This window comes from Rhinolophus hipposideros (genome assembly GCF_964194185.1).
Source record: "Rhinolophus hipposideros genome assembly, chromosome: 8".
NCBI classification, from domain to species: Eukaryota; Metazoa; Chordata; class Mammalia; order Chiroptera; family Rhinolophidae; genus Rhinolophus; species Rhinolophus hipposideros.
In genome coordinates, this window is record NC_138054.1 from 90228271 (window position 1) to 90255746 (window position 27476).

General features: G+C 39.8%; 1 protein-coding gene across 2 annotated transcripts in view; it reads left to right on the forward strand.

Moving 5' to 3' along the window:
- The window catches only part of RERE (arginine-glutamic acid dipeptide repeats), a 280788-nt gene that overhangs the window by 170313 nt on the left and 82999 nt on the right, over positions 1-27476 (forward strand). For both annotated transcript variants that reach the window (XM_081057650.1, XM_081057651.1), the window contains 3 exons: positions 4826-4950; positions 6052-6151; positions 24881-24979. In XM_081057650.1, the coding sequence (XP_080913776.1) occupies positions 4826-4950; positions 6052-6151; positions 24881-24979 (324 nt within the window). The remainder of the gene's footprint in view (positions 1-4825; positions 4951-6051; positions 6152-24880; positions 24980-27476) is intronic.

Below are 27476 nucleotides of genomic sequence, written 5' to 3' on the forward strand. Positions count from 1 at the left end.
GTAGGGAAAGATTAGTACTCCCATATTCCTTATTCCTTATTACTCATATTCCTTATTACTCAGCTTTCACACATATTAATTTATGGTAAACTGTTTAATTTATTCTTTCTCACCTCTCCCACCGTTACTTTGAAATGAATCACAACTATATCATTTTACTTGTAAATATCCCCAAAATAAGAGCTCTTTCAGAAAATACAATCACAATATATTAAACCTAATTCAAATTAGTGATTTCTTAATAGTCAACTGTCCAAATTTCCCTCTCACTTTCTTCTTTTTTATTTTTTTATTATTATAGCTCAAATTGGAATCTAAATAAGAGTCATCCATTGCAACTGCTTGATGTCTCACAGATCTCTTTAAATTCATATTTCTCATATTTTCCCCCGCCTATCTCAATTTATTAGGTTGGTGCAAAAGTTATTGCGGTTTTTGCAATTATTTTTAAACTTTATAACTGCAGTGACTTTTGCACCAGCCTCTATGTATTAAAGAAGCTGAGTGTGTTGTCCTATAGGGGGTCACACATCTGTATCTGGCTGGATTGCATCTTTATGTGCCATTTAACTTATTCCCTCATGGCTGGCATATCTTGAAAATTAGTCGCTAAGCCTGGTGGTTTAATCACATTCTACTTTGGTACCTTCGCTTGGCAGGAGTGGTTCAGGATGGTGCTGTCTATGTGCATCTAGCAAGGGTCATACGTGTCTCTCTCTTAATCATGTTTTGCAGCCTTTGCTTGTTACTTAGACCCACTGTTGAATTAGGGATCTCAAAGTGGTGGTATTCAGATCCCACGGGGGTATTCAGATCCCACGGGGGTATTCAGATCCCACGGGGGTATTCAGATCCCACGGGGGTATTCAGATCCCACGGGGGTATTCAGATCCCACGGGGGTATTCAGATCCTATGGTGGTATTCAGATCCTTTATTAGCTGAATAAGTGATGCTTCCTCTTACCGTGAATCACACAGGAAAGGCAAAATAAACGCTTCATTCTTTCCCTCTATTTACCAGTTTTCAAAATATTGAGTTGGTTTCCCAGCATCTTCCACTGGTCACCAGTAGATTTAAAATTATTCATTATCTGCTAACCAATTGCAGTTTTGCTTATTGGAGATTAAGTGATCCATTTGGGGGCTGATGTCTTGCCTTGTTCGTTCCCTACCCTAGATCTGGAGTTAAACTCTCCTCACAGGGGTCCTCGTGGTTTCAGTGGAAGTGACATTTTCTCACTGGCTGCGTGTTTGTCATTAATGGGGGGGTCACTGTCTCCAGGCCTTTTCAGGGAACAGATTTGGAAATACAATTTTTTTCCCTTCTTTTTTAAAAATGAAATGCATGATGGGCTTCTTTCTGATACTTCTAATTCAATTTTTTTTTACATACACCTTATTTTAATCCTATTTTTCTTTTACTTATATCTGTATCTTTTTCTCACGTCTCAAACCCCATTTTTAAATAACAACTTAAGTATTCATTTGCTTTAATCCCATAATACATATGTAAACAGCTCAGAATAACAGTACTCACACTGGTAGAAACGATATGATTATTGAAAACAGCTTACTATTAAATATTGTTTTGGTCTTAGAATATGTCCCAGTAGAGCTGTATAGGCAAATTAATATGTTTTAAAGTTACTTGAAATGGTTTCTAGAGAGGAACCAACTTAATGCATAGCTAGGTGCATTTGTTTCATTTTGCTTTAGAGTTTTTAAAGGATTGTTGTTCTTTAAACTTAATTTTGTTTTTATAATTATGTAAAATATTTACATGGCTCCAAAGTCAAACCTACAAACGAAGTTTGTTCACAAGTCTTCCTTTTGTCCCTGTCCGCCTCCTCCTCCCTCCCTGAAGGATAATCATTTTTGTTTTTAAGGTTGTGATTTATCCTTACTTATATGTATATTAATTTCTTATACATACAAAATTATTTATGTTCCCCACACCCCCTGTTCCTAGATAAAGGTAGCATACTACGTACACACTTGTACCACCTTCCTTTGATCTTTTAACAGTATATCCTGGTGTTCCCTCCAGAGTACATGGAACCCCTCCCCCTTTCCTTCTACTCTCCACTGAGCCCCACTGAGTGGGTGTAACACTTTCTTCTTCCAGTCCCTGTTGATGGGTATTTGGGGCGCTTCCAGTAATTTGCTGTTACAAGTCAGGCTGCAATAAATAGCCCGTGCATAGAAGTTTTTATATTTTTGCCAACGTATCTTTGAGAGACATCCCTAGAAGGGGGATGGGATTGCTTAGAGCGCAAGTGCACAGGTAATTGAGACTATTACAAACCTCCCTCCACAGAGATTGTACCATTTTGTGTTCATATTAGCAACACAGCCTTGTATGTTGCCGTAGCCGTGTATATCGTCACACTTGGAAATTTATGTCAACCGGATAAATAGGAAATGGTACCTCAGTGTCATTAATTTACATTTCTCTTCTCAGCAAGGTAGACCATCTTTGCCTATGATTAAGAGCCATGTGCATTTCCTTTTCTGTAAACTATCTAATTATATTTCTAGCTTACTTTTCTCTAGGGAGGTTGGTCCTGTCCCACAACGGTAATACCTTTTCATTATCTTAACAAACAACCATCGGAGAGCTACTGCACCAGGTCTGTACCTGGGACTGCAGAAGCAGAATGCGGTACAGACGTTAGAGATCTTTTGACATGAATATCTACTGTTTTAATTTTATTCTAGTACATTCACAGTATGTTAAGCAGAACTAATTGTAGCATCCAATTAAATGTTATAAAAGTCAGTACTAAATAAGATCATCCCTGTTCGGAGAAAGTGCTCAATACACATTTAAAGATAGCAGAGATAGCCGGTGACTGGCGCAGAGGTGGCAGACTGGTGGCCTGGGGGCCACATGGCCCACCGAGAGTGTGTTTTGGCACACCATTGTCTTAAAAACTTGAATGACCAACATTTAAAACCGTGCACTTTCACATACTCATCAAGAATTTTGGACTTTGGAGGATGCAGAAATACTGATTCTCATTCCTGCGTGGCACCATTTCCGGGATGTTGCCGCGCTCTCCGTTTCACTCCTTAGGATCTAATACCTGCAAGCCCAGTACAGGAGCCCCTGCCACATGTGGCTTTGATCGCTTGGCACGTGGCTAGTCCATATCGGAAAGTGGACTTGTTGCATTTAATGTGGATGCTGGAATATTTGAAATGAAACACGTGGTTCTCGTTCTTTTTCTGTTGGACGGTGCCGCCTTATCCTCTGCCTGCTTAATTCATTTACGTTTTTCACCTGGGTTCTGTGCACACGGCAGCTTTGAAACTGCAGCTCTTAGTTTAAAATATTAAATGTGTCCACGTTCATCTTTTAAGACAATAAGAACATATGTATCTTTCAGATGGCTGGCTTTTCATGGATTTCTGATGGTTCTGGTGGTACCTGCTTCCTCTTCCTCTGCCCCAGCAGAGTGAGGATGGGAAAGTGCTCCAGGTGTTTGAATCTTGGTTGTGGAGCACTGATCTTAAATATTTTAAATTGATTTATTGTACTTATGTTCACTGAATTGAACTGTTCGTGCCTTATGGGTACTGGTGAGTCTGTTGTGACAGTTCATGTCAAGACACAGAACAGCTCTGTTGACGTAGGGCTCTTTTTCTGCGAGTCCCCAGTGATGTAGGTGATGCTGGATCTGCCTGCATTTTCTGGGTGTGGGCCGGGATCGGGTCTCAGGAAGCCGAAGAATGGACCCACGGACCTGGGAGAGGCAAGGAGTTGTAAAGGAAGATAGTTTCTTAGAGGCAGGAGAAGAGGTTGCAGGTCCCGAGCGGGAGGGCGTCCCGAATGCGGGTGCCCAGTGACCGAGGCAAAAGCTCCCAGTGACCGAGGCAAAAGCTCTTACTTTTGTACCTTCCCTTGTCTGCTTGGGGAAGGGGACTGGAGCCTTCTAATGGAATTCATCTATCAGGTTTGTCCTGTTTGCTCATCTGGAGGGATTAACGAACCAACCCATTCCTGTCTATCAGATCTGCTCCTTTGTCCGGCCAGAAGGGATTTGAGATTTTTTATTAACCTCAAGACATATTCTCATGTCCCAGTCCTGGAGTGAAGGAAACGTTTCAGGACCTGGAGTTTCAGGATATGGCTTCTTTTTGTTTATTCCATCAGGGAACCCCCTGTCTACCTAGCAACAAGCTAACTAACCTGTCTCACTGTCAGCTCAAAGTTCCTTCCTGCCCCTCCTCAGGCAGTGCTCTCCTCCTGAAGCTACCACTCACTCAATTTCTATCACCATCATTTAGTTCAACTCTTTTTAATGTTAAGTCCAATACTAAGTCTGTTTTTGATGTTTATCATGACATATTATTGACTCTCTTGAGAGGAAGGAGCATTAATTTGATAGGATAGTTCATTTAATTTTTTAGCAAATACCCTCAGGTGAGATTTCATTATTTGCAGATGTCTCTCTGTAAACTTGTTGTGTTTGAAGTGTGTGTTTTTCTCTTCTTCATCAAGGTGCTATTATCTCCTGAGATATTTTTTTCCTTTTATTCACACGTGTCCTTTTCTGTTTCACTCTGTGGGTCTTGTTGGCCCTGCTTTACCTTTGACACTGTTTGCTGCTCCTTAAGTAAAGATTAAGCTCCATTGTGAAATCTTCTGTGGCCAGAGGATCCTGAAATGTGCTGCAGGCCAGTTTCAGTGACTCATGGTTTTGCTGTTATTTCCCGGCTGCCTAAAGAAAGAAGCCTGTGAGCTACTGCACCTGTTCCCAGGGCCCGCCTGAGGCAGCTCTGCAGACACTGTGATTGTGACTTCTTCATCCCTGTTTTACAGGCCAAACTTCCCGATTTGCAACCCTTCCCTTCTCCAGATGGTGACACTGTGACCCAACATGAGGAGCTGGTCTGGATGCCTGGAGTCAATGATTGTGACCTCCTTATGTACTTGAGGGCAGCAAGGTAATAGGACTTTGCCCCATCCTGCTTTCTGAATTAGGCCATCTCAATTGATGCAGAGGCAATACGCCTTCTCCTTTCCCCTGAAATTTTATTCCTATTTGGGTGTTCTCTGACTTCAAGTTTTGTTGTTCGCTGTATAATCAGAGCCCTGACCCTTCCTAGCAGAGAAAAGAGTTGTGACATGGTAAAGTCACTTTTTCCTTCTTGAGGCTTGTGCCACATTGGATCTTACAACTCTCCGGGAGGAAAACATTCTAAGCCATACATGCAATTATCACCACTTCTCAGTACAGTTGAGTAATTGGCTCATGCAGCCCATCTTCAGACCCCATCACAGATTTCTCTACTTTGTGGCTATTCATTGGTGCCAGGCCTAAACGTGGCATTTTTGTGGCTTACCTACATGAGGACTTGCTAGCCTGCAAATGCCTGAACGACAAAAGAGAAGTTGAAATCTGTCCCTAACACTCGTAGTGCAAGCAGGAGGCCTTCCTTTGTCTGGAGCCATTGCTTGGACTTGGGCAGCATCACAATGTGCAAAACTACACACTGAAACCAGGACTGTGACTGACTTTTCGCTCTGGCTCTTCTGTGGTCAGCGGTGCCAAGCTGCAGGCGTACGTAGACATGAGGCTGACTGGGGGACGTGAGTCACGACTAATACTGAGGCTTCTTTCCTGTTGGCTCCTTTTACCTTCATCCACCTAACGGTAGCTGACGTGTAGCATGAAAGGAATTAAGTCTCAGAGGATTACATTTTGTTCCGTGGAGACTTTTCTTTCTAAAGATTGTAATTAACCAATTGTGAGGAAGTAGTTTTAGATTATTCATGCCCTCAAAACTAAAATCTGAGTACAAATAAAGAATAGGAAGAAATAACACAAATGGACATGAGTAAAAGTAACTTTTCTCTTTCTGAGTGAGTGAAGGGTGACCTGTATAGAACTTTACATTTTTTTCTGTGTCAAATGAGCAGAAGCAGGACCGAGGACTCTGGCTTATTATGCATGTAGTAATGGAATTTGGTCTGGGCTGAAAATGTTCTCTGGAAATTGAGGGTTAAAGTTTCTGTGCTGATGTTTTCCCTTCCTGTCTTCCAAGGAGTATGGCGGCGTTTGCAGGCATGTGTGATGGGGGCTCCACAGAGGATGGTTGTGTTGCGGCCTCTCGGGACGACACGACGCTCAATGCTCTGAACACAGTGAGTCTCTCGAAGTCACCGTGGGTGGGAAGAAAGTTCCTTGGCCCTGTGCTGCCTGTAGGGATGTATGAGGAGCCTCGGCTCTCAGGAGTGAGCGCTGTGGTGTGGCGCTGGCATTGGACGAGGTGCAGGTGTGGCCATAGGACTGCCAAGACCTCGGGTCCGTGATGCAGCAGCATGTCCGGTTCACGTCCCGGCCTGCGTCTGTCCTCCAGGATGGTGGTGAGCCTCAGCTGAGAGCCTAACGCTGGTGGGGAACCTTGACTGAGACCCCACAAGGGGAACAGTGTGCACAGGGGATTTAATGACTCCTCGCAACAACCCGCTAAGCTGGTTGCATGGTCATCACCATTGTAGACAGGATGGCGCAATGAAGTCATGACCCAGGGTCAGACCCTAAGATCTGAATGCACAGGCCGAGCTGTGTTATGTTATGGTCAGCGACGCTGCCCCTCCCTGGGTCTGAGCCTTTGTAGCCGCAGTGCATGGAGGGACTAGGGAAGGAGCTAGACTGCTTCCAACAAGTTTGTTTTCTATAGATTTGACTTTGGAACCATGTGACTATTTCATATGATTATAAAGCAAAATTAACTTTTAAAAATAACAATCCCTAAAAATGTCTAAAGTAAAAGGTGACAAGTGAGCCTAAGGGTCCTGAGTTGGTCGCATGATATCCCACCATCATGTCTCATCTGCTTCCATCTCGTAACACACCCAGCAGCTCCAAACAACAGCTCACACTGCTGCAAACTGTGTGATTACTGAGACCCGTCTCTTTTTCTGGACACTCCTTTTTGACTTTCGAATATATCCTGTAAGGCTGGTTAGGAAACTTAATGTATTTTCAGGTTTCTTGCATAATTCTTCTCTATGTGGTTACTAATGTGAAATCATCAAAACTGAAGAAGTAGTAATGCATTTTATGGATTTTTACATATTAATAAAAAGTCTAGATGGTCATGTATATATTCACATAAGCTATTGAGCACGAGGCTGAGCAACTCTTCTGATAATTAACTAAATGTAATGGAAGCACCCTTTTTGTTTTTCTTTTTCTTGAGAGGTCCCTATAGCTGGAAAGGACTTTCGAGGTCATCTGTTTCCATCTCTAAATAGATAATAATCCAAGGCTCGAAATGGCCAGATGACTTTTTGAATCCTAATCCAAAACGTTCGTAAGGGAGGGTATGAAATAACCCAGGTTCCCACTTTATGGATCTTTCTACTCTACAGCTTGCTTTTAAGGAAAGCTATAGATATCTGAATATGTGCTATATGAGAGTTGATTTTTATTCCTGGTCTCACTGTGTTTCTCAGGTATCACATAACATTATAAGAGTTTCTTGTATGTTGGATGTTGAATGATCTTGCTGAGGTTATGCGTGTTCTAAATAACTGAATGATTTCTCACATTCTCATACATGTGTTTACCTTCTCACCTATTTGATACTTAGGGGTTTTGTTTTTATAAGGAATAGTTCATCTGAACATATAATGATAGAGCCCGAGGGACCTTCAAGATTATTTTACAAATGAGGCAACAGACTCAGAGATTGGTGCATTGCAGGCAGTAGCTATGGTAGATGTCGGTGTGAGTGTATAAATTCAAAATACCCTTAAAAAAAATCTATGTATTTCAAAGTAACTCTTGGATATAAGCTTGTTTTCTGTTGATTTTTGTATAAAAGCTTCATGAGAAAAAATTCTCCTTTCATAATGTGCTGATCTGTTGAATTCTGAATAATGAAAATGTTACCATGGTTAATTAAATGTCTGTTTTGAGCACTTTCCTGAATTTATCTGATTTCTTCGCTTTCTATTCCAAACCCTCTGAGGATTCTGGAGAAGTACTTCAGTCCAGAAATAATCTGGGCTCGCTTTGCCCCAGGCCCTTTGTAGCTACTTCCTTCTGAAGTTTTCCTAAGCATTGCCAGAGGGTTTGGGTTTTATGAGTTTTGATTTCTGAGAAGCTGCCCGCCTATCATTTGAAATTCTTGTTGCTGCAAGCCCAAGGTGCCCCAGGTGCCGGCTTGTGCAATAGGAGTGCATGCAGTCGCCGGAGGACTGAGTCGTGTGCTTGGTTTGTGACGAATGGAAAAGTTTGGCGGCCACCTTAATTTTTGTACTTCATCGTTGTACTGGCTTGCAGAGAGTTTTAGTTGTAGGCACTTCCTTTAATGAAACGTGAAGTGAATGGAAAACTCTTGTGAGAAGTTAATGTTTATTTTGACCTCATTGGAGTAACAAGTTTTGAACTATGTTAAGTAATAAATTAAAAAGATAAGTAAATTGTCATGTAAAAAGTATTTGTTTTCTTACGGTATAGCGTAGAGTCAAAACAAGGTTAGGCATTTATCAATTTAGAATAAACCTGTGGTTTTCATATTTCCCAATACAATATAGAAATTTAAAATATATGAAATCTACAGTACGGCCACATTAGAGTATACTTAACAATCAGCAGGACTATTTAAATATAAGTGCATTTAAATAAATGCAGTAGTTCAATTTTTTAAACTGTAATCACTAAATAGAAAATTTTTGAACTGTTGGTTCTTTATGAATTACTTATTTTGACTCCCAGTTTTTTCTTATTTACAAATGAGATTTTTAGTGTGTAATTTTTAAAACAACTTACTGGGGTATACTTTATGTATAATAAACTGCTCTGATTTAAAGTATACCATTTGATGAGCTTTTTGGTATGCATACACCAATGAAACTGTTACAGTGATCAAGATACAAAACATTTCCAACACCCCCAAAAGTTGCCTTGTGCCCTTTTTATAAGTCTTTGCTCTTCCAATATCAGATAATTACTGTTTTCTCTCATTTTAGATTAGTTTGCATTTTCTAAATGTATGCATGAAATAATGTGTTATGTAATCTTTTAGGTCTGGCTTCTTTCAGCCTAATAAGTTTGAGATTCATTCATGTTGTTGCAGTAGCAGTAGTTTATTTTTTTATTTGCTGAGTAGTGTTCCTCTGGACAATATTTTATCCCTTCACAGTTGGGCTGTTTCCAAGCTTTGGGCCATTAGGAATGAAGGTGTTATGAACATTGTTAAACGAGTCTTTGTGTAGATTTATGTTTTCGTTGCTCTTTAGTAAATACCTAGGAGTGAACTGGCGGGATTGTACACCTGCGGGTAGCTTCTTAAGAAACTGTCAAAGAGCTTTCCAAAGTGGCTGTCCCATTCCCATCAGTAAGTGTTAGGATTTCAGTTTTTCACCATCCTCAACTTGATGTTGTCAGTTTTTTAAGTTTAGCTATTCTGGTGGATGTGTAGCGATATGTCATTGAGGCTTTTCATTGGAATGTCCTGACTGACTGGGATGTTGAGCATCTTTTCACGTCTTATTGCCCATTTGTGTATCTTCTTTTGTGAAGTATCTTTGTCCAATCAAATCTTTTGCTTAATTTTTAACATTGAGTTGTCTTTAGTATAATTTAGTTGTAAGAGTTCTTGCTACATTGATAACAAATCTTTTGATATATGTATTGTGAATATTATTTCCCATACGATGACTTTTTCTTGTAATAGTGTCTTTCAAAAAGCAAAATATTTAATTTTGCTAATAAAGTCCAATATATCATTTTCCTTTATGAAGGTATCTTTGATTACCTCATGATTGCAAAGATTATATCTGTACTTTCTTCTTGAAGTTTTAGTTCTTACATTTGTAAGAAATTCATTTAGAATTAATTTTGTATGTGACGCGAAGTAGGGGATGGGTAATCCGTTTCCACACAGATGCTGGTGGTTGGAGCATCATGTGTTGAAAGCAGACCTTACTCGTGGAATTGCCTTGACACCTTTGTTGGACGTCAGTTGCTTGTATGTGTTTGGTCTTTTTCTGGATTCTCTTTTGTTTCACTGACCTAATACCTATCATTTTTTATCAGTGCCTCAGTGTTTCGAATACTGCAGCTTTATAGGAATTCAGGTAATGTAAGTCTTCTTATTTTTGTCCTTGATTTTTAGATTGTTTTGGCTATTTTAGGTCATTTGCGTTTCCATATAAATGTTAGAATCAGTTTGCCAGTTTCTAGTTTTAAAAAGACTTGGTGGACTTTTGAGTGGAGTTGCAGTGAATCTGTGGCTCAGTCTGGGAAGAACTGACATCCTAACAATGTTGAATCTTTCCGTCCTTGAACATGATACACCTCTCCGTTTTTACAAAAGGTTTCTTGTTTGTGTGTGATTTCTGTAGTTTTCAGGTCTTACACATATTTTGTTAAATGTATCCTAAGTAATTACTATTTGAAGATACTACTGTTAATAGAATTGTATTTTTAAATGTTCCATTTCTAAGTGTTCATTGATATAAATAGAAATACAATAGTTTTTATGTGTTGACCTTGTAGACTTTGGTCCTGCTAAATGCTGGTAGCTTTCTAGTTAGTTCCTTAGAATTTTCTGTGTACATAAGCATGTCATCTGCAAATAAAGACAGTTTTACCTTTTCTTTTCTGATTTGTGCATTTTCTTTCTTTTTTGTGCTTGATTGCACTCACTTGGACCTGCAGCATGATACTGAATAGATATGATGAGAGTGGACGGACGTTTTTGCCTCCTTTCTCGTCTTAGGGAAAGAACATTGTCATTCACTGTCAAGTATAATGGAGGGTTTTTTCTTTTCTTTTTTTTTTTTGACAATGTTCCCTTTTATAGCTACATTTGTTGGGTTTGGTTTTTTTTAATCACAAATGGGCATTGAAATTTGTCAGATGCTATTTTTTCTTGTACTTCATTTTGTTAACATGATGAATTACATTGATTCATTTCAAATGTTAAGCCAACTATGCATTCCTAGGATAAATCCTGCTTGCTTGTTGTATACTATTGGATTCAATTTGCTAATGTTTTGTTAAAAACTTACATCTGTGTTCATGATGGATATTGAGCCATAAACCTCTTTCTTTATGATATCTTTGGTTTTGATATCAGAGTAATAACTGACTTCAAAAAATTAGTTGGGAAATATTTCCTCCTACTCTCTTTAATGAAAGAGTTTGTAAAGGATTGCTATTTTTCTTTGGGAAATGTTTGATAGAATTCGCAGTGAAGCCATCTGGGACTAAACTTTTTTTTTTTTAATGGAAAGTTTAAAATTATAAATAGACATAGGCCTATTCAGATTTTATGTTTCTTCATGTATCAGTTTGGTAATCTGTTGATCTGTGTCTTTTAACTGTTTTGTCCATTTCATGTAGGTTTTCAAATTTATTGGTAAAAATTTAAAATTAATTCCTATGTTATCTTTTTAATGTCTATAGGATCTGTAATTTTGACCTTTCTTTTATTACTAATATTGCTAATTTGTTTCCTCTAATCAGTCTAAATAGAGGTTTATCAACATTATTGGTTGTTTCAGATAGTTAGCGTTTGGTTTCGTTGATTTTCTTTTCTATTTCATTGATTTCCAATCTTATTTTATTATTTATTTCCTATTTATTTTGGGTGAATTTGATCTTTTTTTTCTCCTAGCTTCCTAAAGAGAGATCTCAGATAACTGATTTTATCACAAATTTTGATTTGTTCTTTCATTATCATTCTGTTCAAAATATTTAAAAACATTTTGTGTTTGATTTCTTCTTTTACCCATGGATTGTTTAGAAATAAATTGCTTAATTACCAGAGACTTGAGATACCCACCACCCCCAACCCGATCCCCCCATGTTAGTGATTTCTAATTAGTTCTTTTGTGGTCAGTGAGTACCCGGCAAGATTTCAGTCTTTTGAAATCTGTTGACACTTTTGTTTTTTGGCTCGTATGTGATTTATCTTGGTGAATGTTCCATGTGCACTTGTAATGAATTTATATTCTGCAGTTATCAGGTATACTGTTCCATAACTGGCAGCTTTTTAAAAAAATGGTTCATATTATTATTCAGATCTTCTGTGTCCTACTAATTCTTTTATCTACTTGTATCATTAGTTACCGAGAGTGATACATTCAAGCCTTCAACTGTGATTGTGGACTTGGTTATCTTTCCTTTTTGGTTCTGTTAGTTTTTGCTTTATATGTTTGAATGTTGTCTCATTAAGGGAATGAACATCTTTCTCCATGTATTGACTCTTTTACCTTTTTGGTAACTGTCTTTTATGTCCAGTAATACTCTCTATCTTGAACTTAATTTTGTCTGATATTAATACAACTCCTCTAGCTTTCTTATGCTTATTGTCTGAGTGGTGTATCTTCTTTCAGCTTCTTACTTGAAAACTTGCTTTTTCTTTTTACTTACAATGCATTTCTTGCATACTTTAGTTTTTTAATTGTTTCTTTTTTTATCCAGTCTGGCAAGCTCTACCTTTTGTTTGGAGTGTTTAGTCCATTTTAATTCAATGCAGATGATTCTCAGGTTATATAAAACTTGAGCCACATGTGTACATTCTTAATAACAGAGCCCTCATTGGACAACACAGAAGTAAATATATAAATATCCTTTTTTTTTTTTTTTTTGGCCACGTGAGTTACTAATTTTAGTCTAGTGGTGAACTTGTAGAATAGTGAGGTATACAGTTGTTCTGTGTTTGCTCATTCATGTTAAAATGTGTGTATCTTTTTACTTCTTAACATTAAAAAAAAAGTTTTTTACTGATGTGGAGCAAAAAGATATAATAAATGTGTGGCCTCTTACCGAAACAGGAGGGTGTTCCTAGTGACGGGTTGTACTCCTTAATGTGTGTCAGCAAAGACATGTTTTACTATATTTTACTATTTTAGATGTGAACACCTATAACTGCAAAGTTGTTTTATTTGTAATTTTATGATATGTTAACATTAAGTTAAAATATGACTGAGCAGTGGTGCTCCCCCCTCTAGAAGATCATAGATAGAAATGTTTCTGTGTGTACTCTTCCATGTACGTGTGTCTTCGTTTTATTAGGTTCCTCTATGCACGTTTAGCTTACGTACAGTTTGTAAACATAATGCTGTATAATAGATAAATGGCCTATATCATTCTGATGGGATTAATCCAGCCATCTTTAGGTGCTCACATTAATTTGGCCTTTTACAAAATAGACCTTTGTATTTATTCTTAGAAACTGCAGCATAGCCCTGTAGTTTGAGGCTAAGGTTTTCTAGAAAATACCATACTGACTTATTTTTTACTAAATTGATATTCATTCTTTGTGCTCAGATATCTTTCCCATTGCCTAACACAATTCAAATTACTTTGACTTTTCTTTCTTAGAAACTTATTTGCATTTTTATGTTTCTTTCTCTGTCTAATATGGAACATATGTATGCTCACTTATATATAAGTAAAATTTATAATCATGCAGCAAAGATTTCACCTCTGCCTGGACAGTTTTATTCCCTGAAATATGGATTGCTGTTAGACATTTGGATTAAGCTTTTTACATATTCAAGAGAGTATATATTTGGTTGCTTATTTATTTATGCATATCCACATCTCCTTCAACAAAGAATTCAACGCTTCCAATAGCTTACTAGTTAGTTTTTTATCTCTGATCTATAAATATCACTATTTGTTAACCATTGACTATTAATCATCTTTGTGTTATGAGCCATAGCTCAGTGCCTGGTGTATGGTAAAGAGGCACTAAATAATTGTTGCATGATTGAATGAATGAATAAATCAAGCAAGTTCAAGTCACTTTGATCACCCAGAATCAAAGTGTGAAGTTGATTTGGCGTTGTGAAGTTGCCGTAGCACAATATGCACAGAGGCCTACTTTAGGGATCATTTCCCGCCTTTCTCTCCTTTATTCTAATAAATTAAGTCTGTGGAATTTCTGTTGGAGATTTTGTATTTGTTCATCGTAAATGGACTTCTTACTTCGCTAAAGCATCTGGCCCTGGATTTGCTTTGCAATGTTAGGACTTGAATGAATGTCAGGTATTTCCCGGCCCCCATATCAGGCAGAGCCAGGAGGCCCTGTTATTACAGGGGCCTAAAGCCTGTGGCCTGGAGTCTTCTGACCTTCGCCATGCCACACCCTTCACTGACATTCTTTTTACTATTTGTCCATTCAGATTAGTCAGGAGTAAATGGTTGTAGGATGGTAGGTTTTTTCTCTCAAGTCTTTGATTTGTCATTGAAAAGAGTAATGGGGGAAGTCGATATGCTATATGATTTCTTTTTATGGAAATCCAATCAATTTCAGAAGAGTACCTTATATAAATCAATCTTGATAAACACTTTGTTTTATTTCTGTTATAACTGGATATTGGAGACTGTGTAGCTGAGGTTTCCTGATATAGTCAAGACCTTTTCAACTGATTATCAGCATAATAATATATTAAGTCAGTGCAAAAGTAATCGCGGTTTTCACAATTATTTTTAAACTTTCAAACCGCGATTACTTTTGCACCAACATAATATAAACTTGAGTTTTTATTTATTGTATTTTGACCATTCAAAAACATTTTGAACTTTTGTTTTGAAAACAGTTCATTTAGAAATTTACCAAGGTGGCTCCCTTGGGGCTGAGAACTTCATAAATTCACTTCTATTCAAAAGAGCTAGCCAACCACACTTTTAACACAAAATACATGATTTATTCTTTTGGTCACATTTGGGTGAAGAGGACTTTTTAAACTTAATGCTTTAATATTTCATTCCTTTTTAGATACTCTTGAATTTTATGAGCCCCTCTATTCTTTGCCCTCAACATGAGTTTCTTGGGGGCAGAAGGGGAGATAAAGGGCACAGATATGAACAGACTCTGGTCATGGCACCTTCTTGACTTCCTGCAGAGGCTTCATTTTTGAGCATTTCACAGAAATGCCTTTGCTCTAAGTTCTTACTTATGCTCCCAATACGCCTGTCCACAGCTGTGGCCCCCATCACACTTTGCCATGGGCACCACTCTCAAGTTCCTTTAGCCATTTATTTTTTTCTCCTTTTTATATACTAGCTTTATTGATATATAATTCACATACCCTATATTTCACCCCTTTAAAGTGTACAATTTAACGGCTTTCAGTATATTAACACATTTGTGCAGCCATCACCACAATCAATTTTACAACATTTTCATCACCCCAAAAAGAAGTCTGTACTCATTTGTCACTCCTCATTTCCCCCTCCCCTTCACCCGTAGGCAACTACTATTTCATCTCTGTGGATTTGCCTATTCTGAGAATTTCTATAAATGGAATTATAGAGTATGTGGTTTTTTTGGTGACTGGCTTCTTTAACTGAGGGTAATGTTTTTGAGTTTCACCCGTGGTGTAGTATTAGCCATTTTTATGTATAACCGTTTTATTTCTCCTCTGGTGAACTTTGCGTGTTTCCAAATATAATACCTACACTTAAGTAACATTCCCCAGATCTGATCAGCATACGGTGGCAAGGAGTTATCCTCAGTTTCCCTAAAAGCTCGTCTTTTTAATGTAGTCTAAGCTTTTATTAATATATGTATATCACATTCTTTTTTTCTTGTGTTTTGGTCTTGTTTTGTTTCATTTTTCTTTTTATATTTGCCTCTGCTAAGCCGTTTTCTCTCCCACCCTCAGCTTTTTGACTGAATTTTGACCCAGGCACGGGACCTTAAGTTGATCACTGTTATTTCCATTTTATTACGTGTCAACTATTGGTCAGCTGCCTGATGTCATTAACAACGTTAATAATAATAATAAAATTAAAGTTTGTATGTTGATCTAGTGCTTATATGTTAGGCAACGCTTATGTGCTTTTTATGAATGAATTCATATAATCCTCATAACAATTTTAGGAAGTAAATAAGGTTATCACTTATAGATAATAAGCATACTTGTTATAGTTATGTACATAATAAGTTAAACTTGAGCACAGGGCAGTCCTATAGTGACTGTACTCCTTGGTAGCTACTTGCTTGAAGATTGGGATGTGTTTTGAATATTTCCAGTCTGTAGGCCATTGTTTTATTTTCCATATTTGTTGACATTCTTTTTAGGATTTTGACAGATTTCAGTCTCTGTGGCTTGAAAAAATTCTTTCAGTATCCCATCTACCGCTGGTGATTTATTTCTTCCCAATACTTTCAGGGCAGCTTTCACTTGACTTTCTAGAATTACAGGTTTTTCCTCATAGGAATCTTCTTCAAAGGTTTCTGTCATCCTTTTGTCTCTCCTGTACAGATTTTTGGTCCACTGTTTCCCCTTCCGTTTATTTTCTCCTGGTGAGATCATATGCTTTTTGGTTTGTTGTTCAGTATTTCTAGTATAGCTTGAATTTCCCTTTCATTTCTTGAATCTTTTGGTCGAGATCTCTTGTTTTTCCTTTTTTGTTGTTCTCATCCATCTCCTTACAATAACTCTTGTAATAGTTCTCTTTATTTCTGTGTGATAAGTCATTGAAAAACTGTGTTTGAGAATCTAGCCCTGCTTTTGTTCTTTCACTTTATTTAGCGTTTTGCCTGGCTATAAGAACTTTTGGGGTTTTTTCTCAACTTTCCTTTTTACTTTCATTGAGTATAGGCAAGGTCAGTCATATTATACTGCTTGTTGGTTTTCAACACCTGCTCTGTGACGTCATCTGGGGTTTTCAAACAGCAAGTGTCACCCCAGTCAGGGTTCATTGGCACTTTGTGTGTTTCTAGGATAGCATTTATTTTGTTATTGTATGTGTGTGTTTCCCTCTTCTCTCAGCTGCCAGTTCTCTCCTCCTGCCTACCCACGCTTACCGCCGAGGGAAGAAAACACAGTGCGTGCTATGTCATTGCAGCTGGAGAAGAGCCTCAGCCGAAGCTGCTCTGGCCTGAGGCTCAGGCTTCTTCCTAGAACCGGGGCTGATGTTGGAGTCCACGCTCCACTCGCTTAGGGAAGTGGCCTTGAGCAAGATCCTGAACTTTTCCATTTTGTTTCCTGATTTTTAGTACTCTTGCCACAAAAGGACGGGGTGAGGAATGACTAAATCACAAGGCCCGATACAGTTCCTAGAACATCCGATGCTCAACAAACTTTGGTACCCTCTCCTTTCTCCTTTGTCGCTCCAGGGGCCGGCATCATGCCCGAACCCTGGTTGTTCAGATGTTGGTCCAGCAACTACTATATATTTCCTTCTGAACACTAACTGGATCTTTCCCTCAGCCCCTACTCTCACCAGTCAAATTCCATGTCTTTGCCATTATCTCTAAAATGTGCTCCCATAAGAATATTTAGACAAATTTAGCCTCTCTAATGCTTAAAGAGCATTATTCAGGGTGACACTGTCCAAACACAAATAAACATTGTGCTCTTAGTTTTCTTTTTCTAGTTTTTTAATGTATATATGTCTCATATTTTGAGCTTGGTAATAGGTCATTGGTGATGGAGGTATGAATGAAAGTATATTGACATCTGTGAATCATGCATTCTGAGAAAAAAATTTTATTAAAGTTTTGTCTCAGACATATTTCAGCAAGATCTTTCTCAGCTTATGTTAATATTATTATAATAGTTGAAATAATTAAAGCTATGTGTTTATTACAAATAAGCAGTGTATTTTGCAGAACAAAAGACCTTGAAATCTAATGTGGTTCTTAATGGACTGCAATTATTTAATATTTCGTGTGAATGTAGTCTAACTTATATAGGCTCTTTCTACAGGTATAATAATGGCTATAATTGTAAAAGGATGCTTTGGTGTAGTAGGAACTGCCAGACGCAATGCCATTTGATCTAAAAAGGTCACAGGAAAAGAGACATTTAAATTAAGTTATAAATTACAATTGAAGAACAATATTTTGATGTGTGAGACCAGAGATGTCAGAGCCGGGCGATGTAATTCATGGGTTCATTATGGAACAGAGGTTCCTGACAGCTGAGCCATGCCAAAAGGAAAATTTATTTGCAACATCACACAGACAGAAAATGGCAGCTAAGATGAGGAGGCAGCGTAGAAACTCGAAATCTTGTGGTAATACGCAGTTTATGCTAATAAGACTGCCCGAGATCCAGAGATGTTTAATGATTGCTGTAATATAATGAGGTGTTCGGACATGTGCACATTTTCAATCTTATTTAAATTAAGACCTCGTCCTTGCTCTATAAAATAACGCACTTTACAGCCAGGCATTAAGGTTGGTTCTCTCACCTCTTTGTCCAATATACAGATTTCCTGAAATTTCACAATTGTTTAGGCAGGAGAGTTAAAGCTTGAAACAAGATTTCCATCAGGGTAGCTTCGAGGAAGGATATAATTTAATGTTTATAGCAATCCATGAGAAGTTCAATCATGAGTTAATTAAACTGCAGGCAGTCATTAAGTATTATTCATTCTTTCGAGAAGCTTGCCAGTAAAGCACTTATATATATTAAATTATAGAAAGTAATAAGCAAGGATGATTTGTCAGGCAGAATGAGAGTAGCAGATTTAACTTGGGCAATTATGCAGAAATGTGTTTTTCTTCTTGTGGCATGATCCTTTCTTCCTGCTCATCACAGAGAGGTCAGAGGCTGTAATGAGCCAGCTGAGGGTGAGGAGCCTGCTGGCTGTACCTCTGGCCATTGAATAGTCTTCGGGAAGAGCCACGGACCGAAAACACTGCTCCCCATGGCGGTACTGCCCTTTGACATTTTAGAGTGTCTTGTCACACTGTGTGTCATTTAATGCTTCCCATTGTCCTTTGACACCGCTGAGGGACGGTGGTGTTAGGCCCATTGCACAGATGGGAGCCTCAGCTCCGCTGGTTTGTGACAGAGCTGCTGCCAAGAATCTGTCTCCTGCCTCAGATCCTTACTGTGCTCACTAGGCTACAGAAGGCACTGGTGAGGGGACAGTGTAGGTAGGAGGGGCTGCTGAGCCCTGGAGTCACTGGGAGCCTTTTATGCAGCTGGCTAAATGGGTCCAGTTACTGAGGGCAGTGTCTTGGACGCTACGTGATTCAGTGTGGCGGTTGTGTTTATTACCATGGAACCAGCCCAGGAGTTTGTTACTCAGCTCCCAGGTCCGCTCTGCTAGCTCACTTGTGGCCTCTTTGTGGGCACCTGGTACCATACCTGGCAGAAGGAGGTGCTCAGTAACTCTTTGTTGAACGAACGGAAGGCAGAGAGAATCCGGTGTGAGAGGCCTGCCTCTGAGGCTGCGATGTCCCACTGGCTTTCCTGGCACCAGAAGGCGTGGCAGAGCAGGCTGCGTACCTCCCAGGGAAGAGTTCCTGTTAGCTCTTTCACAAGGAGCAAACCAACACGGGGGAAGAAACACCATCTGAGGATTCTGTGGAGCAAGCCCAGGGGACCAGCTGACCAGCTGCTGGGAAACAGCCCAACAGGGACGTTCCATGACTTGAAAGGCTGGCAGTGGGTTGGTGAAGAATCTCCATTTTGTATCAAATCCCCAGATCTTGATCTGTGCTTTAGGGGAAATAGATTTTACCTGGGTAGAAGTGCAGCCTTGCAGTTTAGTAACGCTAACGCGGGAGCGGCAGGTTTACAAATCTCTGCTTCCCTGACTGCTGAGTGAAACGCACGTCCACCTCTGATGATGTAGTTGAACACGGGTCTCTGCTGAGTGACATCCTGCTTCAGTGGCTGTCGGGGTGATGGGGATGGTGTAAGAGCTAAGTGCTTCTCCCACCAGGAGCTTGCAAAGATTGGAAGCTGTGTAAAGACGCTGTGTCTTGATCCCTGCTTTTTGCAATGATCTTTCCCCTGTGGCTCCAACGATATACAAATATCTCTACGCTACATTAAAATTGCATTTAATCCCAAACTTGACCAGCCTGGCTTGGCTGCAAAGTGGACAGACAGGTTTGCTTATCTTGGCTTTAATTGCTTTTCCAAGGCTGCAAAGGAAAGCTGTAAGGCGTCTGATGGTTTGTCCCTCTACTGCATCTTCATTGTAATTTCTTTGAACAGTTTTGTCTAGGGAAATGGTAGAAAATCTTATCCATGTTTAAGGACCTTTAACCTTAGCAGTGTTGCGAAGCCTGAACTTAATTTCCTGACTACGTAGATGTATCTGTGTGACATGATCAGTTGTTTAACATTTGAAACCCGTGTAATGTTTTTCACAAGATGAAATCTTTCTAATTCTTCAGAGCTAAATGCTATGTTGGAAAGGATTGTTTTTAAATACAATTTCTAGAGATTTAAGATAGCCAGTATTTTGGTAAGTTAACCAATTCTAATTTACATGAGGAATACAGTTGAAATATCCAGTTTAGCTCTTCCTTAGACACTAGTTTGACCCCAGTCTGAAGAAAGAAAATCTTTATAATCAGCTCGAAAACAAACCTCTTTCAAGAAGGGCTTACTTGCACGTGATACATCGGGCAAAGAAGGGAGTAACCCAACCTTTTAGGACTTTAGAGCTTGCATGTGACCTTTCGATAGGTGTGTCGTACCAGACCAGTACTGTAAAATGAGTCTCACAGGTGCCACCATTCTCAGTCATACATTTCTCGTGTCCGTTCTGTTTATGCTCAGCTGTAGCTATCCCTAGCACCTGGAATAGTATCTGGCATAGGTTGGCACTCACTAAATATCTGTGGAAGGAGTCAAGTATCTTGAACTCCAGTAATTTCTCAGAGTGCTCAAAAGATAATCTTCATTTTTGTGAAGCTGTGTGGGCCATAACACTTTCAGTATGTTAGCAGTATATCTTTAATAAAATATGATTAAAGTATTTCTTTAAAGATATATTTCTTTAAAGACTCTGACAAGCTTCCTGGAGAGTGGAAGGTGACTATTTAGAAGGTTCCTTTTTAGAAGGTTCCTTTGGTTCCCTAAGAGGGCATCCCAGAACAGCCCCTTGACCCAGCTTTTGTACTAGCCTGTACGAATGATTGATGACAGCACAATAATATCCTCACTTCATTTGCTCAATAAATCTTCCGTTACTGTTGGTAAATAATCCCACACCTTTTACTTTTCAAATGTGTCTTTCTGTAGGGGTGAGAGAAGTAGACTCTCTAAATATTTATTGAGTTTATATAATGGAAAGGTCAGGAATAGGAATATTTTAATGGGACAGGCAGGCAGTGGATCAAATGAAAGGGGGGAGTCACCCTTTATTTAGAAACAGAGTAAAGGAAGGACGCTCAGGTTACCCTATAAATTGCAAGAGCTTCACCCTAGAGAAGTGTGATCTGAAATCAACTTTTGTAAAGGAAGCATTAGTGCTGGGATTTGTTTAGGGGAAAATGCCTCTTTCTCTATTAAGCACCTCATTAGAAATTTAGCTGCGGGGCATCGTGCAAGCAGTCGTGAGCCTCTCTAATAAACCAAACAACCACAGCAGCAAGTTCATCAAGCTACTCAGCACATTTCTTCCAGCCATCATTTAAAGCTCTCCTCGGTTCACCAAAAGGCAGGAATGTCGTAGGGATGAGAGAATGATGTGATTTAACGTAGACCATTCATTCAGGTTCGCAATGGGCTTCATGTTTTTATGAGTAAATTTCCTATCAGCCACATAAGATTTAAATTTTTTGTGTGTACTGCACCAGAGTTTTAATCAAATTTCATAAATTATTAACATAGGTAATTATGTGAAACACAAGTGGTTTTGTTTATAGTTTAACAATTTTTTTTCTGGGAAGGCTATCCTCTAAATCTAGAAAATTGATGAAAATTGAATAGAGTGCTTCCTTTATTTTTTTCTCTTTCGTTTTAAAAATGAATAGCTAACACATTTAGCATACTAATGTGCTAGGTATGGTTCTAAGTAAATTACATGTATTTTCTAATGTTATTCTCACCATACCCCTAAGAACTAGATGTTATTCTTATACTCATTTTTATTTTTCTGTGTCTTTTCCCATCATTTTTTAAAAATTTATTTATTTTCAGTTACAGTTGGCATTCAATGTTATTTTCAGTCTTGACATGGCTTCTTCCTTATATCCTTGGTTACAGGACTTCTTTCCACCAGACTTCAGATAGTTCTCCAGGTTGATTATTCTATAATTTAGTTGTAATTTTAATGTGGTCATGGGAGGAGGCAAGCACAGCATTTACCTGCTCTGCCATCTTGACCAGAAAACCATTATATTCATTTTTAAGGATGACAAAATTGAGGCCCAAAGAGATTAAGTAACTTGCCAAGGTCACTGCCTAATAAGCCCTAGAGCTAGAATTTGAATCCATAGTCTGATTCCTAGGTCCATTGTTTTTAATCTCTCCTTGTTATTACCCCATATGCTATAATTACCTCTTGTAAAAGGTTGTTAGCTTGCCATGCGCATTGTATTAAGAATTTATAACTTGATCAACTTGAATGAATTTCAGATTATCACTAAAATGTGTGCTTTTAAAAAAATTAAATAGGGATGCAATTTTTCCTTTTGTTCAGTTCCAATCCATGTTGTTAAGCTCTCGTTATAGATCCTCGTTATACTATAGAATTTGGAAAATATCTTCTTGTTCCAGACATTAGGCAAAATATGAAAATCTAATTTTATTTTTATCTTTTTATACTTCTGAAAGAAGGCTAGACTATACGGTTTGCAAGCATTTGCAAATAATAGCACTTTAGTATTTAGTTTGTGTAGCATATTTATTTAGTATAGTATTTATAGTATAGTGTACTATTTTATTTTTTTAAGTAGTCTAATGCTAAATGTCATAAGTTAATATCTAGCATTCATATCATTATACCCACAGCCCCACACGTAGTACCACCACCAAAGTAGGGTCCAGCATTTGTGGTTGTAGATGTTTTGTTTTGTTTTAAGGTGGTTGACTTATTATTATAGTTAACACACAGCCTTGAATTCCTTGGACAGTCTGGATTTAAAATAAACTGGGGTCCTCTAAACTGTGAGAATTTGCAGGAAATTTTAATTTGTAATACATTCTGTTTAATGAATGAGCAATGAAAACAGGCTTTTGTGATATCCCTTCTAATACTGTGTTTCCCCGAAAATAAGACTGGGTCTTATACCGTATTTCCCCCAAAGTAAGACCGGGTCTTATATTAATTTTTGATCCAAGAGATGCATTAGGGCGTATTTTCAGGGGATGTCTTATTTTTTCATGGACAACAATCTACATTTAAATACAGTCATGTCATCTTCTGGAACATCGTCATAACATACTCAGTGCATCTGTCTGGCTTATTTTTGGGGTAGGTCTTATTTTCGGGGAAACATGGTAGCAGTTGAGTAGTTAGAAAAGAGACTTGCTATATATGTTTCAAATATTTATTTCATTCAACAAACGTTTATCATAGGCTCTTTCTATGCCAGCGCTGGTGCTACAGCCATTGCTAGGGAGGCAGTCTGTCCGTCCTTGTGATGGCTCTGTCGTTAGAGCGCAAGCACAGGGCTCTCTCCTCTTGTGAGGCTGCAGCTCTGTCTGCACCTTGGTGACAATAACTACTACAGCCTGCTCCATCTTGTCATCTTGCACGTGCCGTATCCCCACTACCCCTCTCCACTAGTTTGTGAGTTTCCTAGAAATGAAAACTTAATGACTTAATAAGGTGTATGCCTTAATTGTACTGAATATTCAGCAAATGCTGGTGAATTATTCAAATGAGGGGTTGAAGCACAGGTGAAAAGATCAGACTGTTCACTCTGGGGGAGAAGAGATGCCTCTGCCCGTTTTGTTCACTGCTGCACCCCCGAGGCCTAGTACAGTGCTTGGGACGTAATAGATACTCAGTCAGCATAAGGCTGAATGAATTCAAATGAACAGAGATTTAGATTTGGGTTGAGTCTACCTGGCGATGCTAATTGAAGGCATTTATTTATGAATTTAACATGTATTTCTTCTGTTATCACCTTAAGCTACCGACCATGTTAGGCATTGGAGTTACAAGTCTTATCCAAAACAGATTCTCGTGGCAGAGAAGTGGATCTGTAGAGGAAAGGCAGGTTTCCGTGAGAAATTTGGAAAAGCCACAGTTCGGGGAGGTAGATTGAGCAAGGGGGTCTTCTACCTGCTGTTTCTCTCCACTGTCAGCCAGTTGAGACTCAGGAACGAGGGATGGGTGGGTTCCCAGGAGCCTGGCAGGAGTGTCTTTGCAAGATACAGAAGGGTCAGCGGTGCCAGGCGCATCCAGGGTTGAAAAGGGTACAGAGTGCAAAAAGTTCTCAGTTAGCTTTCATGAGAGAGAATCTGGTCCTGAAAGGAATGTGTAGATAAACTAGTCTCTTCATTCATATGTACTGAAAAGTTAATATACTGTTGCAGAATTATTCGTTTCTTTAAAAAGCTCTTCTATTTTAGGTACTTGAAATTTTTTTAGTGAAATGACTACTGTTGAAAAGACTTAGGAAATGCTTAAGGAAACCAACATAATCTAGTGTGTTGTTAGGCTGCTTTGGGGAGAGTGGGACAAGTCAGGGTCATGCTGGGTTTGAGTCCTGGCCCTGTCGCCTGCCTACTGGTTTCATGTGGTAAGCACCTTTGCTAGAAATTTCAATGCCTTACTTTCCTCATCTGTAAAAGGGGGTGATAATAAATAGTTCCTGCCCCATAAGATTAAATGAGAGAGCACCTTCGTCATTGGATTAAGGATAATCCAATGCATGGAATGTGCTTGACACTGTGCCAGGCCAGCTGTTCAATAAGTGTGTGTTATTGTTGTTCTTAATTCTATTCCTGTTATTGTCAAAATGTTCTCTGCCTTACTTACCTGTCTCCCTCTCCAAGAACAGCTGGAACCGGGAGGGCGGTTGGATAAGAACAAATTAATCGTGCTGACTAAAATGATTGGGAGTCTGTATGCCCATTTAACAATTCTTCTATTAGAGAGAGTAAGGGCGGGGCTTCCCTTTTGTTGATTTGCTTCCGGTTCTGTAATTTGGTGTGATTAACTGACTAAAATTGTTGTTGTTTTAGCTACATGAAAGCAGTTATGACGCCGGCAAAGCCCTGCAGCGCCTGGTAAAGAAGCCTGTGCCCAAGCTGATCGAAAAGTGCTGGACCGAGGACGAAGTGGTAAGCATGGAGGCGAGTGTGCCTTGGGGCCTGGATCACTGGGTACTGGCTTCTCAGTGGGTGACCTCCTGCTGCTTGCGGGGAAAGTTGCTCATTCCAAAGACCCAGTCATGTGCACAGACTGGCCATGACCTCGTCAGGCGAGAGAAAGAGCCTCTAAGCCTCAGGATTGTACAGAAAGGCTTGATTTGAGTAAGCTTGGGCCCTGTAGATAGTGGGAAAGATTTCCCCAGGTTTCGTGGAAAGGGAAGAAATTGAAAGTTGCTCTTTTAAAAAGTTAATTTGGGTTGAGTGCAAGCTCCCTGTTTTAAGACATAAGTTTGTTAAAACCCGTTGATACATAACCTAGAGTAGGGCCGGTGGCTTTTTTTGTCTTGAGGGCTGGCAGGATTTCTAACCTGCTGTAGGACGTTAGCCAAAAGCCAGAAGCATACCTGATTAAATAAATACAGTATCTCTTCCATGTTCATTGTTTTTATGGCCCATTAAAGAAGGCAGGGCGATAGAAACGTGCCCACAAATACAGACTTACCAACCCAGGGATACGTGTCTCAGTAGAGATCTCCTGAAGCTGCACGCCCATCTTGTGACGTTTGAAAGGTATTGCCCTTCAGGTTGAGGGCAATTAAGGTGAAGGCTGGCACTGAAACACGTAGTAAGTTCCTCACCTGTATTTCAGAATATGCCAAGTTTTATGTGGTGGTGTGATCCTACTCTTTCGGTTCTTTTCCAGTAATATTTATTGCGTGCTTATTGTGTGCCAGGAGCGGTATCAAAAGGAACCCAGGGTCCCTCCTCATAAGGCTTGTGTTTTAAGAGGGAGACCATCTGTAAATCAGTCTGTGTCAAATGGTGCTGCATGTGCTGAGGAAGACAGAGTAGGTTAAGGAGGGTGGGGGTGAACTGGGTAGGGGTGCTGTCTGTCTTTTGTAAGGGGGCTCAGGAAAGGCCTGGTAAGTGCCATTTGAGCAAAGACCTCAGTGAAATAAGGAGATGAGCCTTTGGGATATCAGGGGGCAGACAATTCTGGGCCCTGATGTGGAAGAAAGCATGCCCGGCATGTTCGAGAAATAGACAGGAATGTATTGTATTGTCTGGAGGTGGGGGCAGGGGGTCCTGCAGGGGCAGGTCAGGTGCAGTCTGTGGACCCGTGGACGGCATCTTGCTGTTCATGCTGCAGATTCTGAGCAGAGGAGAGACTCCTCCTGCGAGTGGGCGCCCTGCTGAGTGCAGAGGGGGCCTCGGGGGCTGCTGTGCGAGTCCAGGCGCAAACGGGAGACTGAGGAGCGTGGCTGCAGTGGGGAGAAATGGATGGATACTGAAGGCGGAGCAAGAGACTGTGGTCACAGGTGGCAATAGGTGAGGGTGGGGGGGAGCAGAGAGGAAGGGGAAACCAAGGAGACAGCAGGGGTGGACCAACGTGGGCCCTGAAGGTCCAGCAAGGGAGCGCCTTTGCAATAGTCCCTCGGACTTCTGATGAAGTTGGTGTTGCCGTTTTGAAATTAAAAACTTAAGAACTTGACATGATTAGTAAAGAGATGGAAACCTGAAACATTTGTCATTGTTCAGACATTGGCCAAAGTAAAAATGCTAAACTCACTTGCTTTGAAAAGTTGCATTGATGTTGTGTTTCACTGTAGACCTGTTTATGTGAGAAGGAGATGAGAGGTTTGGCTGATAAAAATTTTGAATTCTCCAAGAAGCCTTTGTAGAAGAAAGCCATAAGGAGATGAAAGGTGGAACGAATGTGGGTTGTGGTCAGCTTTCCGGTCCTTGTCAGGGCGTCTGCACCACAGCAGTTCTCACCCTCGCTCTCCTCCAGTTCTCCGCCTTCCTCCTCCATTTCCGTTCTGTCTCTCCTCTGCTCGCCTCCTGCCTTCATCTGCCTCCTGCCTTCATCTTCCTCCCGCACGGCCCCTCCCGTTTCCCGCCTGCCTCCCCAGCGCCTCAGTAGCCATGACCCTCTCCGCTCCCCCTTCATTTCTCCCTTGACCTTTCATTCCCTCTGGAATTTTTGAATTCCAAGCGCTTCCTGTGTAAAAGAAAGTTGGCTTCTTTTGCTAGAGCACTGTTTACACCGGGCACGAGGTGGACGGGTTGCCACCGCTGCTGCTCAGGCCGGGGCTTAGTAGCTGGTGGGACGGAGAGGGGCTGCACACATTGGGAAGGCCGGCTTTGTTTTGAAGAAAAAATAAGGACTTCCAGGTGCTGCCTACTCTGAGAACAGGACCTGGTCTTTAGCTGCTGCGGAGTTCAGTGGAAGCTTGGAGAAAATGTTTGGGCCGCCGTCCAGTTTCACAGGGCTTGCGGGTCACATGGTGCCCTTAGTTGTACAAAGTCCAGCTTCACTTTCTAAATCCTCCAAAATGAATGAGAGAGGATGACTGAATAATTGACAAACTGGAGGAATCTTCTGATGAAGGCATCCAAATCAAATTTTGGAATAGTTTCATGTAGAAACAAGGCACATAAACCAACACAACTCTTGACCCCAGTG